This window comes from Aplysia californica, unplaced genomic scaffold, assembly GCF_000002075.1.
Source record: "Aplysia californica isolate F4 #8 unplaced genomic scaffold, AplCal3.0 scaffold00607, whole genome shotgun sequence".
Lineage (NCBI taxonomy): Eukaryota > Metazoa > Mollusca > Gastropoda > Aplysiida > Aplysiidae > Aplysia > Aplysia californica.
Genome location: NW_004797877.1, coordinates 120,600 through 136,130, shown reverse-complemented (window position 1 = coordinate 136,130; position 15,531 = coordinate 120,600). Strand labels below are relative to the sequence as shown.

General features: G+C 40.9%; 1 protein-coding gene across 1 annotated transcript; it reads right to left on the bottom strand.

Moving 5' to 3' along the window:
- Nucleotides 1–3,262: 3,262 nt before the first annotated feature.
- On the bottom strand, nt 3,263–7,869 carry LOC101852120. Its single transcript, XM_005107476.3, has 2 exons — nt 6,999–7,869; nt 3,263–3,842 (listed from the first exon to the last, which is right to left on the bottom strand). Exons 1-2 carry the CDS (start codon nt 7,122–7,124, stop codon nt 3,501–3,503), a joined length of 468 nt encoding a protein of 155 aa, XP_005107533.1. The 5' UTR covers nt 7,125–7,869; the 3' UTR covers nt 3,263–3,500.
- Nucleotides 7,870–15,531: the final 7,662 nt, after the last annotated feature.

Here is a 15,531-nt window from a genome sequence, read left to right as displayed (position 1 = left end):
GGGAGTCATGCTATAATAAGGAAACTTCAGACACTAGTTCAGGAATCTGTCTGACCGCTCAGGTCTATGAAAAGCAATGGGGGAAAACAATTTCCAGTTAAACATCTCTAAAACTGCTTCGTTGCACTTCTTGAAGTTATTGTTTTACTTGGCTACTTTTTTCTGCTGTAGCGCACTGATTTGGTTGTATTTCTTTTTTGGTTGCTCTTGCAGCTTGTTGCAGATATAATCATCGTTACTGTAACTGTTTTGGTTCTTAAGTGGTCATAGTTGTCATTTTACAGGGAATTGCATTCAGGTGTAAATTAAGTTAAAGAAAGAATGTCTTTTGAAACTTCAACAAAATGATGAAAGTGATTACACGAGACGCGAAAAAAACCCTGATCTCAATCCCTATGATAAAGATAAACAACCAGAAAGAATCAGTTTTTTCATTAAAAAATTTCTTCCATCCCAACCGGTGGACCGAAACTCCACAGAGAGTAAAGTGAAGTCATACAAGGCGGACTGCTCCTACGCGCTGAATAGTTCTGGTACAAGATCTAAGTATCATTACGTCTTAAGGATACACTGGTGCTTTGCAAGCGTGTGTGTGCGTGTGCGCGTGTGCGTTAGCGTGTGTGTACGAATGTGCGAGTGTGTGAAAGTATGTGTATGTCTGTGTGTGTGCGTGTGTTTATTCGTTTGGTTCTTTTTCACTTATCTATACACGATGGAGTAAGCAGCTTTCGTAAGCCATGCTGGTATTACCAAAAAGGACACATCAGTCTGAAAGAATAGTATAACGCACCCAAAGTTTCTAAAAAGATCTAAAGATGTATTTCGTCCCAATGCCTCCTAAAGAACAGCATTTAGCCGAAATGGCTCATTTTCGTACGATTTTGTTGCGCAATATTTCAACATCTTCGATTCTAGAAAGAAATGGTATGTGGTGAAAAACATCGAATTAGAGTTGTCCACGCTTGGCGTGTCAAATGGAACACCCACTGCTAATGGTGCAGGCTGCTGATCTTGGCATCACAATCTTGTTTAGCCTTGCGTAAATCGTAACAAACAACTTTAGAAGTCCCTCCGCCTCATCAACTGCCTCTATATCGATCTTCGGAAAATCGACAATCAAAGGGCATTTTTCTCTTCGTTCATTTACGCATGACCAGGTTCTTCATTTCTCCAAGTGTATAGAGACCATAGACTGGAATCATATCCCAGACCTTGAAGTGTCATGGCCGTTGCTCTTTTCTCTATATAAATAAAAACTTTACTGCAAAGCGTGCGCACCAAGGTGCCCAAAAAGAAGACCAAAAAATAGCAGACTTGCTATAGTCGAGTGCCGGCAGTACCAAACACCCCCTCCCCCTTTCTAACGCTCCCAACCTCTTGCCCGTCATATGGCTCCAAAATGGGTTAAATGGTGAGCTAAATAGTGGACGAGAACTACATAAAAGTGCACGGTCTAGGCATAACAGTACAAAACTACCATAGAGACACAAAAAGGATTGCTTTTTGTTTGCTTTTATTAGAATCTATCTTGTTTTTCCCTGCCACAAAGTTGTTGCATCCTTGCTTTGGCCCACACCACACCATCATCCGTTACTGCAAACTTTGGACTCATCCCACGTCGTTAGCTAAATGGGTGGGCAAAAGGTACGACTTTTGCTAAGTCAAGAAGTTCAAACGGAGTGCGATGATGCTATTTGACAACGAAATCCCATTGGGATCAAGTGCTGAATCAACGTCTTTAGCTTATAGACGAGAGAAAACACTATATATTTGCAACAGTTTAATGTCACATTTCTCCAATTAGCTTTCCGGGTATGTACGGATGACTTCGTTCACGAATTCGACAAGGCATCCTCCCATTCCCCTTCCCCTGGGTTACATTCTTGGGGTAATTTTTGGCACTAGATCAGGGGGAAATAAACACGAGAAGTCAACCCGCAACTTATAGTTCCTATATATATATATATATATATATATATATATATATATATACTAATTCTCCGCTCTAAAGAACTTTGAGAGTTATAAAACGGATGTAATATAATCGTTAATTACAGGCCTCCTGAGTTTTACTGTCACTCTCTGTTGGCGCTAATAATCATGTTTAAGTACCATCAAAGAGACGCAATGTTTACACTGTTAAGCACACGTATTTTCTTCTTCTGTGGTCTCCGTATAATATATATCTCTGTTTGTCTCGACAGAATTATGTATGTGTGTGCGTGTGTGCGTGTGTGTGTGAGTGTGTGTGTGTGTGTGTGTGTGTGTGTGTGTGTGTGTGTGTGTGTGTGTGTGTGTTTGTGAGAATGTGTGTATGTGTGTGTTTGTGTGCGCACGCGTGTGTAATAGTGTCACAACTTTCCTATTTTTTCTCCAGAGAGGGGTGTTTTAAAATGTTCTCATAAACACAATTCAATCTTAAATTATACCCAATGTAGCCCTTGAACTGTGCCAAGAGCATACCCGCTTTCCATCTTTCCTACTGTATAGCTTAGGCGGCATCAGAGCCCCCCCCCTCCTCTTTATGTCGAGACCGGACACCTAGAACACGCTCTGTGGGATACCACAGCTGGTGGGGAAAATCTGTAAACTTCTTCGGGGCACTGCACAGAAGGGATCAAGGGCAACAAAAACAACTGCAACCAAAAAAAAACATCAACCAAACACACCCCAGTATCAACAACGGTAACAAATACATCCTTAACAGTAACAAACAATATCAACAACAAAAAACAGTAGATATAATAAAAACGACAATAACGACAACAACAACAGCAACAGAGGGTGTTCTGCCCTGGTCACGCCGGGGTGCACGGAAATGAGCGTGCTGATGAACTTGCCGGCAAAGCAGCACCCAATGGCCGAATCATGCTCGACCCACCAATGATGATCGCCAGATGCAAGGATAGCCTTCACGACCAAGAGGAGACAGACTCCCACACACTCAGCACAATAAAAGAAAAGTGTGTGTGGGGCACAGTGAAAAAAGTTTGCTCCGAGGAACTGTCAGGTGTGTCTCAAACCAGCTCCTCATGGAGACAATTAGCAGGAAAACCCTGAGGTGGACGCTGAGAAGGAGAGATGAGCAGCTATGGACATGTGCCGAATGCTAAGATTCTAGCTCTGGATCCAAGTAAATCCAACAGCAACAACAACAGCAACAATTTCAACAACAACATATGCAACAACATCATCATCAACAACAACAACAACAACAACAACAACAACAACAACAACAACAACAACAACAACGACGACGACGACGACGGTGATCACGACAACCACAACAAAACAGAAATTTGTTACTAGCAGAAAAGTATGGAATCCAGGACATTCGGAAAATCGGTGAGTGGTCAAAGGAATGTGGGATAGGAGCCTGTGGGCGCACTTTGTCTTCCTAGCCCCGCGACTGAGAGAACAATGTTTCCAAGTAGCGGCGATATGACGTCACAGTTGGAGAAAATATACATACAGCAGACATCAAACAAACACTTTAATACTTACGCATACGTCTTGGGCACGATATTATTCCTCAAAGACATAAGTTCCTGACTGCTGAAATTTGTTGGCTCAGCGGAAATTGCTAAACGCTTAGTTCTTTCTTCACGTAAAACTCCTGAAACTCCGCCTACTCCAGCGAATCCAGCCCCGCCTTCGTCCACCATTCCTCCATTGTGATTGGTCACACCAACACCACCGTTACTCCCACTCCCACATATCAAGTCTCGTTGATTTGGTATCGATACTCCAGGGTGGTGCGATTTCCGAGCTGTGTGTGGACTCATGCTGCCAGTTGCTGAAGGAAGGACGGATCGATACTTGTCGAGCTCTGTTTGTAGTCGCTGTGGGCATGAAGGCAGCACAAAATAGGCGTCTAAAAAGCCGATCCGTTTGATATAAATTTAAAAAGTATAGATCTAGATATTTATCAATAAACCCTTATTAGTTTTAGATTATTATTATGATGTTATTGAATTGTAACAACTAAATATTTCAATTTTTCGCTAGAATTGTGAATGTAGGTCTGGCTTTTGAGTACACACTTGGCGTATTTTGTGCCAGGAAAAGCTTCGAATCAACACTATCTTTTCTGATTGGGTTTTTAAAATTTTCATTTTCTACAAACCAATATGCTGCCAAAACGACGTCACAAAAGCGTCACCAAGAAAACGTTATCAGTCAATTTGGAGTCGTAAAAAACAACCTGAGACATCACCTATCCCCGCTCTACAGAAATAGCAAAAACACTATTAGTTTATGAAAGCACATAGCACTACGATGAGCAGCTGTGTTCATCTATAAATATTTTTTAAAGTTTTGAACAGGCAATAACACCGTACTAGGTCTCATAGGAAATTACCGAACATTACGATACACTTTGCTTTTTTATACCAGATTCTCAGTCGAGTCAAGACCAGTTAGGCTTTACGTGTATGTTTAGCTAGATTCAAGACCTTTCACCTTACATAAAGAGTTATAATAAGCGCCCAGTCTGTATGGTTGTTCCGCTCCCAGTTGGGGTTACGACATACTAATTTATATCAACTGGGCTACTCGGTGAGAAGAATTAGTATACATAAGGTAAAGTGATTGTGGCATTGTTTGATTTAACAGTTTCTGTAAGTTAAGTCGTGTTATTTCTGTTACACAGAGAAAATAACCAAAGTTGCGTACCTACCCCCATTCTAAATTCCCTGCTACAGCTGCACCACGCTTTCATTAAAAACCCATCTACTGCGCCATAACATCACCATCCCCTTCTCAGTAAATTCGCCCCAGTGCCCGAATCATGAAGTAAAACAATATTTCAGTTGTTGTACTGTTACGATTCAGGTTTGGCTTCAGATACTATACCTCCATCCCCTCCCCACAAGAAACAACTGCCAGACCCCATCATTATCCCTCCTTACCCTTCTCATATAAATCGCACACCAATCCTATCTTCTGCAATCTTACGTTTACAATAAAGAAAGAAAGAGGAGTCCTTTCCAGTCCATTTTGTACCAAGTCATCGAGCCACACACCCCCTCACCCTACAAGCAAATTGCTCTTCCCAAATAGAGTTAGAGAAAAGTGTTTATTGCCCAATCGAAACAATTCATTTTATTTAGGAGGAAGGCTGCTTCTAACTGTCTGTCTGAAATCAATCTCGTGTCTTTTTTTTCGCGCAAATTCGAGAAGTCTAAAAATCACACGTGGGAAGCGAGAGCCGCCGTATGGAAGATGTTCTTTTGAAGTCATTGTTTCAAGACGTAGTGAAACCAGGCACTCGTCATTTTTTGGGCATGTGGAGTTATTGGTATAATCTTGATGCTTGTACAGTTGTCTTACTATGGGTAAAAGAAATGCCCATCTATCTTGAGTAAGAGTCAAGACATTTGAGTTAAATAAGGTGGGGTCGCCTGGTTTTAAAGGTAGAATTAGCGAGGAAATGGCTGTCTAAGTTTAGTTATTTCCATAGCTTGATAGTCCGTGGAAACTGAATCCTTACATTTTTTGTGCCTTTGATAAGCGTTTTTCAGTAAAAGTCCACCCAGAACTGTGTTCTTAATTCGACAGCAACAGTGTTAAGTCAAAAAACAAAAATTTGATAAAAATGGCTAAACTGGCAGAAAAATGCCATTTTCTTCAGTTTCATTATTTTGACGAGCGCCTGATTCCATCACACTGCCTCATATTTCTCCTAGAAACAATACACTACTTTACGTCTTTAGACTCACCAATGGCATTGTCTTTCGTCAATGTTACTCACTGTCTTGACTTACGTCATTTATTTCTTCCTATGACGGTGATAAAGTTATGATAAAAACAAATCACGACGGAGCAAAATAGTTGTTCCCCTTATAGTAACAAGTAAATTTGTTGTGACTGAGAATATTTTTCGCAAGTACCTCAATGTCTTTAGCATGGATATCATTGTCACGATCACCCTACGTACACCGTTGTATTGTGAAATCCAGACAACGACATCAAATTGCAGTTTTCAAAGACTATAATTTTTCCTGTGCTTGAGTCGTCTTACAATGATCGATTGATTCGCTGCCTTTTTCTACGAGACAATATTAAGTATACCAAAATTTTCTGTTTTAAATCGTTGATGCTACTCTTCTCATTTTCAGGATTTTGGTTTTTGCTTGTGCCTCTCCGTTATGATCAGTTGTTTGTGTGTGAGTACGTGCGTGCGTGAGCGCATCCGTGAGTGTGCGTGTGTATGTGTGTGTGTGTGTGTGTGTGTGTGTGTGTGTGTGTGTGTGTGTGTGTGAGTATGTGTAAGTGTGTGTGTGTGTATGTGTGCGTGCGTGTGTGTGTGTGTGTGCTTTTTGTGTTCGTGTATTGGCTCTTTAAGGCATATATATATATATATATATATATATATATATATATATATATATATATATATATATATATATATATATATATGGGTTAGAGCTTATCTATGCAACAGCGTTTAGAGGGTGGATTGTCCGAATTCGTATCTAGAAATATATGTACCAGTGACAATAGCAGATCTAAAAAAGGTATACAGAAGTTACAGTTATGCTTTACTATAAAATGACGGATAATATGCGTTTTGTCAGTTTAGACACTGAGAGTCCCTAGAAAAAAAACCCAAAGTGATTTTTTTAAAAGCTAAAGCATTTGTGGCAAAAATCTTATCTCGCATATTTTGCTTCATGAGTGTGAATACACTTTAAGCTCTGCTATACAAGAAACTATAGCTGTATATTTGTAAAAATAAAACTGTTATGTATATTTCGGGGCGTATTTCTTAGATTCCATGAAGGCTTACCATCTTCCTCGGTATACCATTGTATAGTCACACAGACATTTCTGGAGAACCCCCCCCCCCCAACAATTACCCACAAAGGAACTAACTCAGGAGAGAATAGGTTTTCGTTTGTCCATCTTACACCCCCCCCCCCCACCCTCCTCTCAGTTTGAGCCCTAGAATGTCTGTTGGCCTAAGCGTGCAATACCAATAACCTTCCTTATCATACCTGTATGAGAGAGTCCTTCTCATCCAGCTCCCCTTCTAGCTCATCGATGAGCTCATCTCTCTGCCTTAGCTCCTCGATCTTCTCCTGTAGCGCCAGCTGCAGCTCACGTAGGGTACCCATTACCATGGTTACCGAGAACGCTCAGAACACTGCCTACTTCCGTTTCCGGCCACGTGGGTCACGTCCAAGAGAAGTATGTGAGGGCGGCTTTGGTCGCAGTTGATTTCTGTAGCAGTTTTGTTTCGTTTCACACGGGACTGGCTAAATCAAAGAGTGATTTAGCCACTTGAACTTATTTTCATGTCGAAAACATTGTGGACAGTACATTAAAGTTGTACCCGTTTGAGATCAGGTTATTATTGCAGTCGACTTGCATGTTCAAATCAAAATCTGCTTCTTTGCATCACTATCTTTGGCATTATAGGTTCATTTCGACACGATGTTGGACGGTCACATTCCTTATTCATTTACACGACAAAGAATGTCCAGTGCGTGGAATAACTCCAAAACTCCTCATCACATGTTGCCACATCCAGACAAATCAATACAGATACGTCGAACCATGCCGGAGACGTTTCTTAGCATATCCCAAAACGTGTTAGGCAAAGAAATCTCTCCACAGTTTCCACAACAATCTCGTGTCAGAAGATCCAACTGAACGCTTTTCTTGTCTATAAAAACTAGCCCATGATTAAACACTCGCTAAAGTGTTCACGCTCATTAAAGTCATTCTGACATAATATAGTGGTACCACATTTCAAACATTACACCAAGAGTCTATTGTGAGTCCAGAACTTTGGATTGTACTTAGGATCTTGACCTTTTGGCCTACTGGATAAACAGAAAGAACCATTATCTTACAGCAATCCGATGATAGAGCCTGCTTCAATACAAAAGCTAAAAGCAATTTTAAATCTGTCTAAATTATATCAGATTTCGCATTTATCAGGATACAAATGTACCTATCACAATCCATTCCATGACACGAATAAAAACCATAAGGCTTAAGAGATTCTTTTTCTCAAGGTTAGTGAAAGTTAAACAGAACAAAAAAACTCTCTTAAAAATAAAATAGGAAAAAAAATACGAGAAGTAGTTGAACGCAAGGGGCAATGGCAGAAATAGCGTGAATTCGTTTTCAAACACTTTAAAACTTCATACTATGAACACACACACACACACACACACACACACACACACACACACACACACACACACACACACACACACACACACACACACTCACATACACACGCACAAACACATACATACACACACACACACACACACACACACTCTCTCTCTCTATCTATCTATCTATCTATCTATCTATCTATCTATCTATCTATCTATCTATCTATCTATCTATCTATCTATCTATCTATCTATCTATCTATCTATCTATCTATCTCTCTGTCTGTCTGTCTCTCTATCTCTCTCTCTGAGTGTGTGTGTGTGTGTGTGTGTGTGTGTGTGTGTGTGTGTGTGTGTGTGTGTGTGAGTGTGTGTGTGTGTGTGAGTGTACACAGACATAATCAAAGTAATCTTGTCCTCGAGAAAATAAACACGAGTTTAAACAGGGCCGAACGACCTGGGGTGGAAGAACAAAAAGACCATCAATGATTTATTTATAGAGGCACCAGCCATCCATGTCCAGGTGCTGTTTTAGCCTAAGAAAAAAAAAAAGCAAAACCAACAAACAGCATCTTCTAACCACCAATCATCAAAAGGTTGTATGGTTGTATTTTACGGACGGGACGCAACAGATAGCGCCAGCAGACAAACATGGTCTTTCTTGTGAAACCTTTTACTGACATCTGAGATAAGGCAAGGGGTGTAACTAAAGACACATACACCCAACGCCGGATACCGTTTGGGGCAATCAAATAATTATCCCCCTTAAACCAGCGAGTCTCCCAAACATCCCAATAATTCATTGGTGCCTTTCATCTGGACTCTAGTTACAGGACCGTTTCCACAATACTCATAGAAACCATCTATCTATCCGTCCGTCCCCTCTCTCTTTCTATATTTCCCTTTCGACCCTGTGTTCTCTTCCATTGCTGGAGAGACAAATTAATGTCGGTGCCTCTGTTGCATAAACATTTCAAGAACAATGCGTTGAATAATGCCAGAAAGTTGGAACTTTGGAGCCCCATTTCAGTATCTAAGTCTAAGTCCATTTGAGATAGAATTTTGGTGCGTACAACAAACTACGAGAAGGTATGTGTCTGAGTTTACACACGTGCATATTTGGGGTGGGGGAAGGAGCGCTGCCATGCGTGTGAGTGTTTATGTATGGTAAGACCTTTTGTTCGTATGTTCGCGAGAACGGTTGATTTGCGCTTGTGTATCTTCTGATAAAGGGAAGTGTATAAAGAATGACAGAGACTGGTGAAATGAGAGAGGGTGAGAGACACACAGAGATAGAGGCGGAGAGACAGATGGAGGGAGTGAGATACAGAGATAAGCACAGTGCGGGAGAGAGAGATAGAGAAAGCGAGAGAGAGAGAGAGAGAGAGAGAGAGAGAGAGAGAGAGAGAGAGAGAGAGATAGAGAGAGGGGGGGGAGGGGGGTCGGGGAACTAGAATTACCAAAGAAAAGTGATATAAATCGGTACCATCAGTCAACTGCTGTATAATTTACTCTTTGGCAACACATCTCTGACACTACCCAGACACGCTGCACAGGTGTCTACTGGATACCCATTTATTCAAGATTTTGCTTACACGGCGTCTCTGGAAAAAAAAATACCCCAATCCCGTCAAGGTATCGGTCGGAACAGAGGAGAGCTTTGAAAGAAAATAAAAAAAGACAAAACAAACAAACAAAAATAAGTAATTTACTACAAAGGTTCAATATATTATTAATAATATTAGATCTCTCCTTTCCGGAGGAAAGCATCTGCGCTTTGGACAGCGTTGAAAAAAAATCGTTTTAAGTGCAAAAGTTTTAAGAAGCGGCATCAAAGCAACGTTCTTGGCACGCACCTGATGCATGCAGTTATTCTTACATGGAAGATGTTGCGCGAATGCAAACAGCCACGGTTACGAGGGGTCAGTGTGGTGTAGTGATTAAGAGGCTCACCTTCTGTTGCTTTCTAATTACCATGCATCTTTATTACATTCCATACGCCCAGTGTGAAATGGGGTTGGATCCATATAATAAAGGGTAGCTGCACCGTTTTTCCTTTTCTAGTTCTGTGGAACTCGTACGTGCCACTCTCTAGAACCACCAACAGAGAAAGTAGCAGGCGGCAGATAAGGGAGGGAATCCACTTCGGCACCCCTACACATTCCACACTACGTCTGCACGTACCCTTAGGGAGATGATAATTGAACCGGGGTCCGCAATGATGCACACTTGTTACTCCAGAAGACAGAAGATAAGTGGATAAGAAATCTTTTATATTACGTCCTGCTTACTGCTTAGGAGAGTAGTAAGTATAACGACCAGGTATGAGAGGAATTAGTGTGAGAGGAGTGTGTGTGGGGGGGGGGGGGGCGGGGGCGTGGTAGTTTATGGTAGGACAAGCGTATTTGGGTAATATAATAGCTATCCGGCATCAATCAGAATTATTTGTCAACCCATCTATTAGTCCGACTTTTCACCCATCTATCATTCTTTCACTCCCCCAGCCACCCGTGTATTAATAATTCAATGTGCTCTATTTCGTGTATTCATCCATTCCAGCGTCATAAATATACCCTGCTTTTTATATATCTTATCTCATATCTACATGGATATAAAGCAGGATACCCCTTAAGTTTGAGCACATAGGCAAAATGAATATTTTCAAGAAATATAAACGTTACATTTTTAACATTTTTTCCCATAAGAGCATTAGTAAATAACATCTTCAGTATGGTTATCCCCATACGAGACGATAAGGTCGATGCGCTTTGAAAGATTCACGTGAACCCAATGAAATAAATCCACGTTGCCGTCAAATTGAACATTTTTGTTGTTCTTTATGCGTTCTACGTGGGTTGCATGAGATTTCCTTTGTGTTCGGCCTTTGGGGACACAATGTAATATGATGATGATGGCGATGATGATGATGATGAAGAAAACAATGACAACGATATAACGACAACAATATTATTATTTTTATTTATTTTTTAAAAATTATTATTATTTTAAAATTATTATAATGATAGCTAGCATATGGGTTGGTAATAGGCTATTGTGCTATTAATCATCCGCTTTGAAAGCAGTATTCAAGAGAACAGTATCGCGACTCAAGGTTTTTCGGAGCGTTTTTTTTTTTTTTGGGGGGGGGGGGGTTTCATGTATCCGCTGACTCCTTGCCTGACTCATCCAAACATAATCATTGATACGAAAAGGCAACGGATATACACAATCTACATTCTAGCAATCTGTTACAAGTGCATAACATTAGACAAAAACGAAATGCACCAAAGCATAATCCTCGAGTGCTAATTGAGATTGTATATATGAAAAGTAAAGTACGTAATAATAAGAGGAGACAGGTAAGAGAATGAAGATAGTGAGATGTAGAGAGGAGCCCACACTCGGTGAATTGAGGGCGGGGGGGGGGGGGGGGGAGGGAGAGGTAGAGGGAGAGACAGGGTGAGATAGAAAGTTAAAGAGTTATAGATATTTTTGTGTGTGTGTGTGTGTATATATAAATAATATATCGTCGGCAGAGAATTCTAACCGTCTAATTCGTTTAGATAGTCCGCCACTGTGGATCACGGCGATAATGTTTTGCTCTGAAGGAGGCGTTTGATTATAAATAAAATTCTTTTTTCCTTAAAATAGATCGACATGACGAATGGCTACGTCCTTTTAAAATCTAGAACAATTTTGACAAACAAAAGTCTTGTTTTAAAGAGAAATTCTAACCGTATATTCCGACTGGCTTCCGTGACTGAAGAATTCTAACCGTCTAATTCGTTTAGGTAGCCCGCCATCGTGGATCAAGGCGATAACGTTTTGCTCTGAAGGAGGCGTTTGATTATAAATGTCTTACCAATAAATGTAAAATCAGAAAAGGCTGCTTTTGTTAAAGGGTTGGTTGACTGTGTCGAGCCTGTGGAGAAAAAGGAGAGAGAAAGCAGAAGATCGTGGTCCATGAAGTACCATCTGCGAGTGAATGGGGCCAGAGTAAAAGTGTGCACGGCTTTCTTCTTAAGTCCTGTACTTTGTTACTAGTGTGTTCACATTGTTCTCACATGTAGGTTGGGTGTAGCAGAGGGTGAGGTTCCAGTTCAGAGAAAAAGTGAGAGAGAAAATACATACGCAGAGAGAGAGAGAGGGGGAAAAAGGGAGAGAGGGAAAAGAGAAGGAGAGAGAGAGGGGGAGGGAGGGAGAGAGAGAGAGAGAGAGAGAGAGAGAGAGAGAGAGAGAGAGAGAGAGAGAGAGAGAGAGAGAGAATGGGGGGTGGGGAGTATTATGCAAATGCGTTTCGTCAGAAAGTAGCCACCTTTCAAAAATACAAAATAGAATAAGTAGAGTTGTATCGCAAATTGCAGGCTAGCCCTTTCTACCGCAGTTTTGCAATGTAAGAAAAGAGCTCTGAACGCTTAAAAAAACACACATGTGATAAAACGATCACTTTGAAGCAGGTATACATAGTAAAAAATAAGAAAACTGGACAGAGAGCACGATGAAGCACGAAAGGAAACTTCAAACTTAGGCTTAAGAGGGGATGTTCGGAAATGCCCCCCTATGCTATTCCTTCAAAAGTGCGGCAGCAATGCAGCTCACCGTGAATAGTACTTCATCTGCCTGTGTACCCCCCCCCCCTTTTATGCACCAAGCCATGGAGGACGACAAAAAGTGTAAGTGAGACTCGTCCCAGAAAAAATGTCCTTAATTAAGAGAAGTAACAAACAATTCTCTATCCCCTCTCCACCACCTTTACTCTACTCCACCCCTCTCCTTTCTCCCCCATTTTATGTGTACGCTCAAAGAGTAAGCCATGAGAAATAAACTACAACGGTATTCTTCTTTATGATCAGCGCGCTGGCACTTCTCTATGATGGCAGGTTTCACGGCTGAACACTAATTGAAGTACTGACCTCCCTACATACCCCATGGGGGAAGTGTCGGCCATCAAACGGAGAATATACATACCGGGGATTGGAATTTTAACTTCGACGGGAATAGCCTGTAGTTTAAAAAAAGACACGAAGCAAGTGAAAAGTCTAAATTATAAGCATCAGCACGACAAGACATTTCTCAGAAAATTGTAGGCTAAAAAGTGTGAATAAAGAGAAGCGCATCGACATACTAATGGTTATTTAGTGTTGGGGAAATGTAAGACTGACAAACGGAAACTACAGAGGGAAAGTAAAGATGGAGCACCTGCCAGTGTCGCCCTCCAATCATCCACTTCGTATGAAAAAAAACAACCCAAGCAACTTCTCAGCCATATGAACCATGCGCATTAAACTTGTCAAGTCTAAGACGGTGAAATACGCATGCTGACAGTAGGTATGATCCAAGAGTGCATGGAGGTGCCAATGGGCACACGTCGCAAGCCACACTGTCGAAGGCCAAGTTACAATAATTATACTTGTCTATAATCATACGCACTCCGGGTGAGGCCAATCGGAAATATCGCGTAAACAGATAAATGTCTCTTACCACATACCAGTTGAAGAAAGGTAAAGATGTGGAAGGGGGGGGGAGGATAATGGGGACGAAAAGACAACAGAGCAAGTCAAAAGAACGGAGCGCGCCAAGCTAGATGTAAACATCTCTCTCTCTCTCTCTCTCTCTCTCTCTCTCTCTCTCTCTCTCTCTCTCTCTCTCTCATACACACTCTCTCTTTCTCTCTCTCTCTCTCTCTCTCTCTTTCGCTCTCCTTCTCCTCCCTCTGTCTCTCTTTCTTTCTCTCTTCTCTTTCTTTTTCATTTCCCTCTATCTCTTTATCTCTCTCTATCTCTCTTTCTCTCTCTCTCCCTCTCTCTCTTTCCCTCTCTCTCTCTCTCCCTCTCTCTCTATCTCTCTCACTCTCTCTCTCTCCCTCTCCCGGAACTGCATCCACTATTCCACGTCTGATCTGTCATCAGCGGAAATCAAATGGTAGCTCACAGCAACGCCTACTGCTCCAAGCATCTTCCTCCAAGAACTAATGCAATTGCCAGAAGTTCCCAGCGCGCGCGGAATGGCATGTGAAAGTGAATGCGCAAACTCCTGACCACCTTCGGCCACTCAGACGTCAAAACATCGCTCACTCAACACTCTAGACCTGAAGGTCAAAGTTTATGTGAATTCATAACTTGTAACATATGTGGTATCGCAGCTCTTCAGGATATCTTTGATTATATTCCATACCTTACTGCAACCGTTTAGAAAATGATTTCAGTGCGTTTGGTTATTCTTAAATCCAAATTAAAAATTATTATCTTTTTTATTATGAAATGAGCGCAAACAGGAAGCAATATAGAAGGAAAAGAACAAACATAAACTTCCTCTCACACCTTCAAAATACAAAGTATGACGACATGGATTATTGTCAGCTTTGTTGCACTGTAAGTCATTACATTTGTTCACACAAAAAAATTACTATTTAGACTTAAGAAAGATCAATAGAGACAAAGAGAAAACATAGCATATTGACACTCGAGCCAGAACCACAATTTACTTGCAATTAGTTAAGACAAATAGATACAAGATTACTGGTTAAGTTTGATAGAAATTGATGCCGGCAGTTACAAGGTATCTGCACCCCCCCCCCCCCCCCATCCAAAAAAAAGAAGCAAAATCTGATTCAATGAGACACCCTACGGTATTACTACAATACTTTTTATGTTAATTGAGTTAAGAGTTAATTTTTAGTAAGACTTTTACGGTACTTGCAACACAAATAGGCCATATAAGTGCCGAAAATGAGGGGAGATACAGCATAGTGACAGGAAAGAAGGAGCAAATCACACCAGCACGCCCCCTAACCACCCACTAGTTGAGTTGGTTACAATGATATCGCCAAATTTTGTAACACACACACACCATTATTATCTTTCGTAATTGTTAAATCTTTCGTTTTTCTTCCACTTAGAGTTCACAAATTGTTTACTTTATGTTAGCTTCTAACATGTTGTACAAATAATTATTGCGGATCGAAACCCGGAATGAGAAACAAGTTTGCAATAATAATAATATTATAAACCTAGATACAGAGACTGAAGATACGTTGTACAGTGTAAGGTGACCGAGCAGGTTGGTGAATTATCAACAAATGCCAGCATGCCAATTTGCACAGAACCAGTCAAATTAAGTCCCTCGCAAACATTTAAAAAACAAGAGATTGAAGCATGTGCACCAGCCATTAGGTAACAAAAAGAAACTCTTCCTACCTTGAATGCATAAGCAAGGTTTCCACCAATTCGACCAGCAGTTTTGATTCAGCTGAAACAGTGTAATTATTCTCAATTGCCCGGTTTTCCCTGCGGTTAGCTTTTCTCTATATTATAGCAATGGTTTAGAATGACCGAATGAATGGGTGTGATTATTTCAAAAACTCCAACTGCAGCCCGAAACAAACGTAATAGGAGGTATC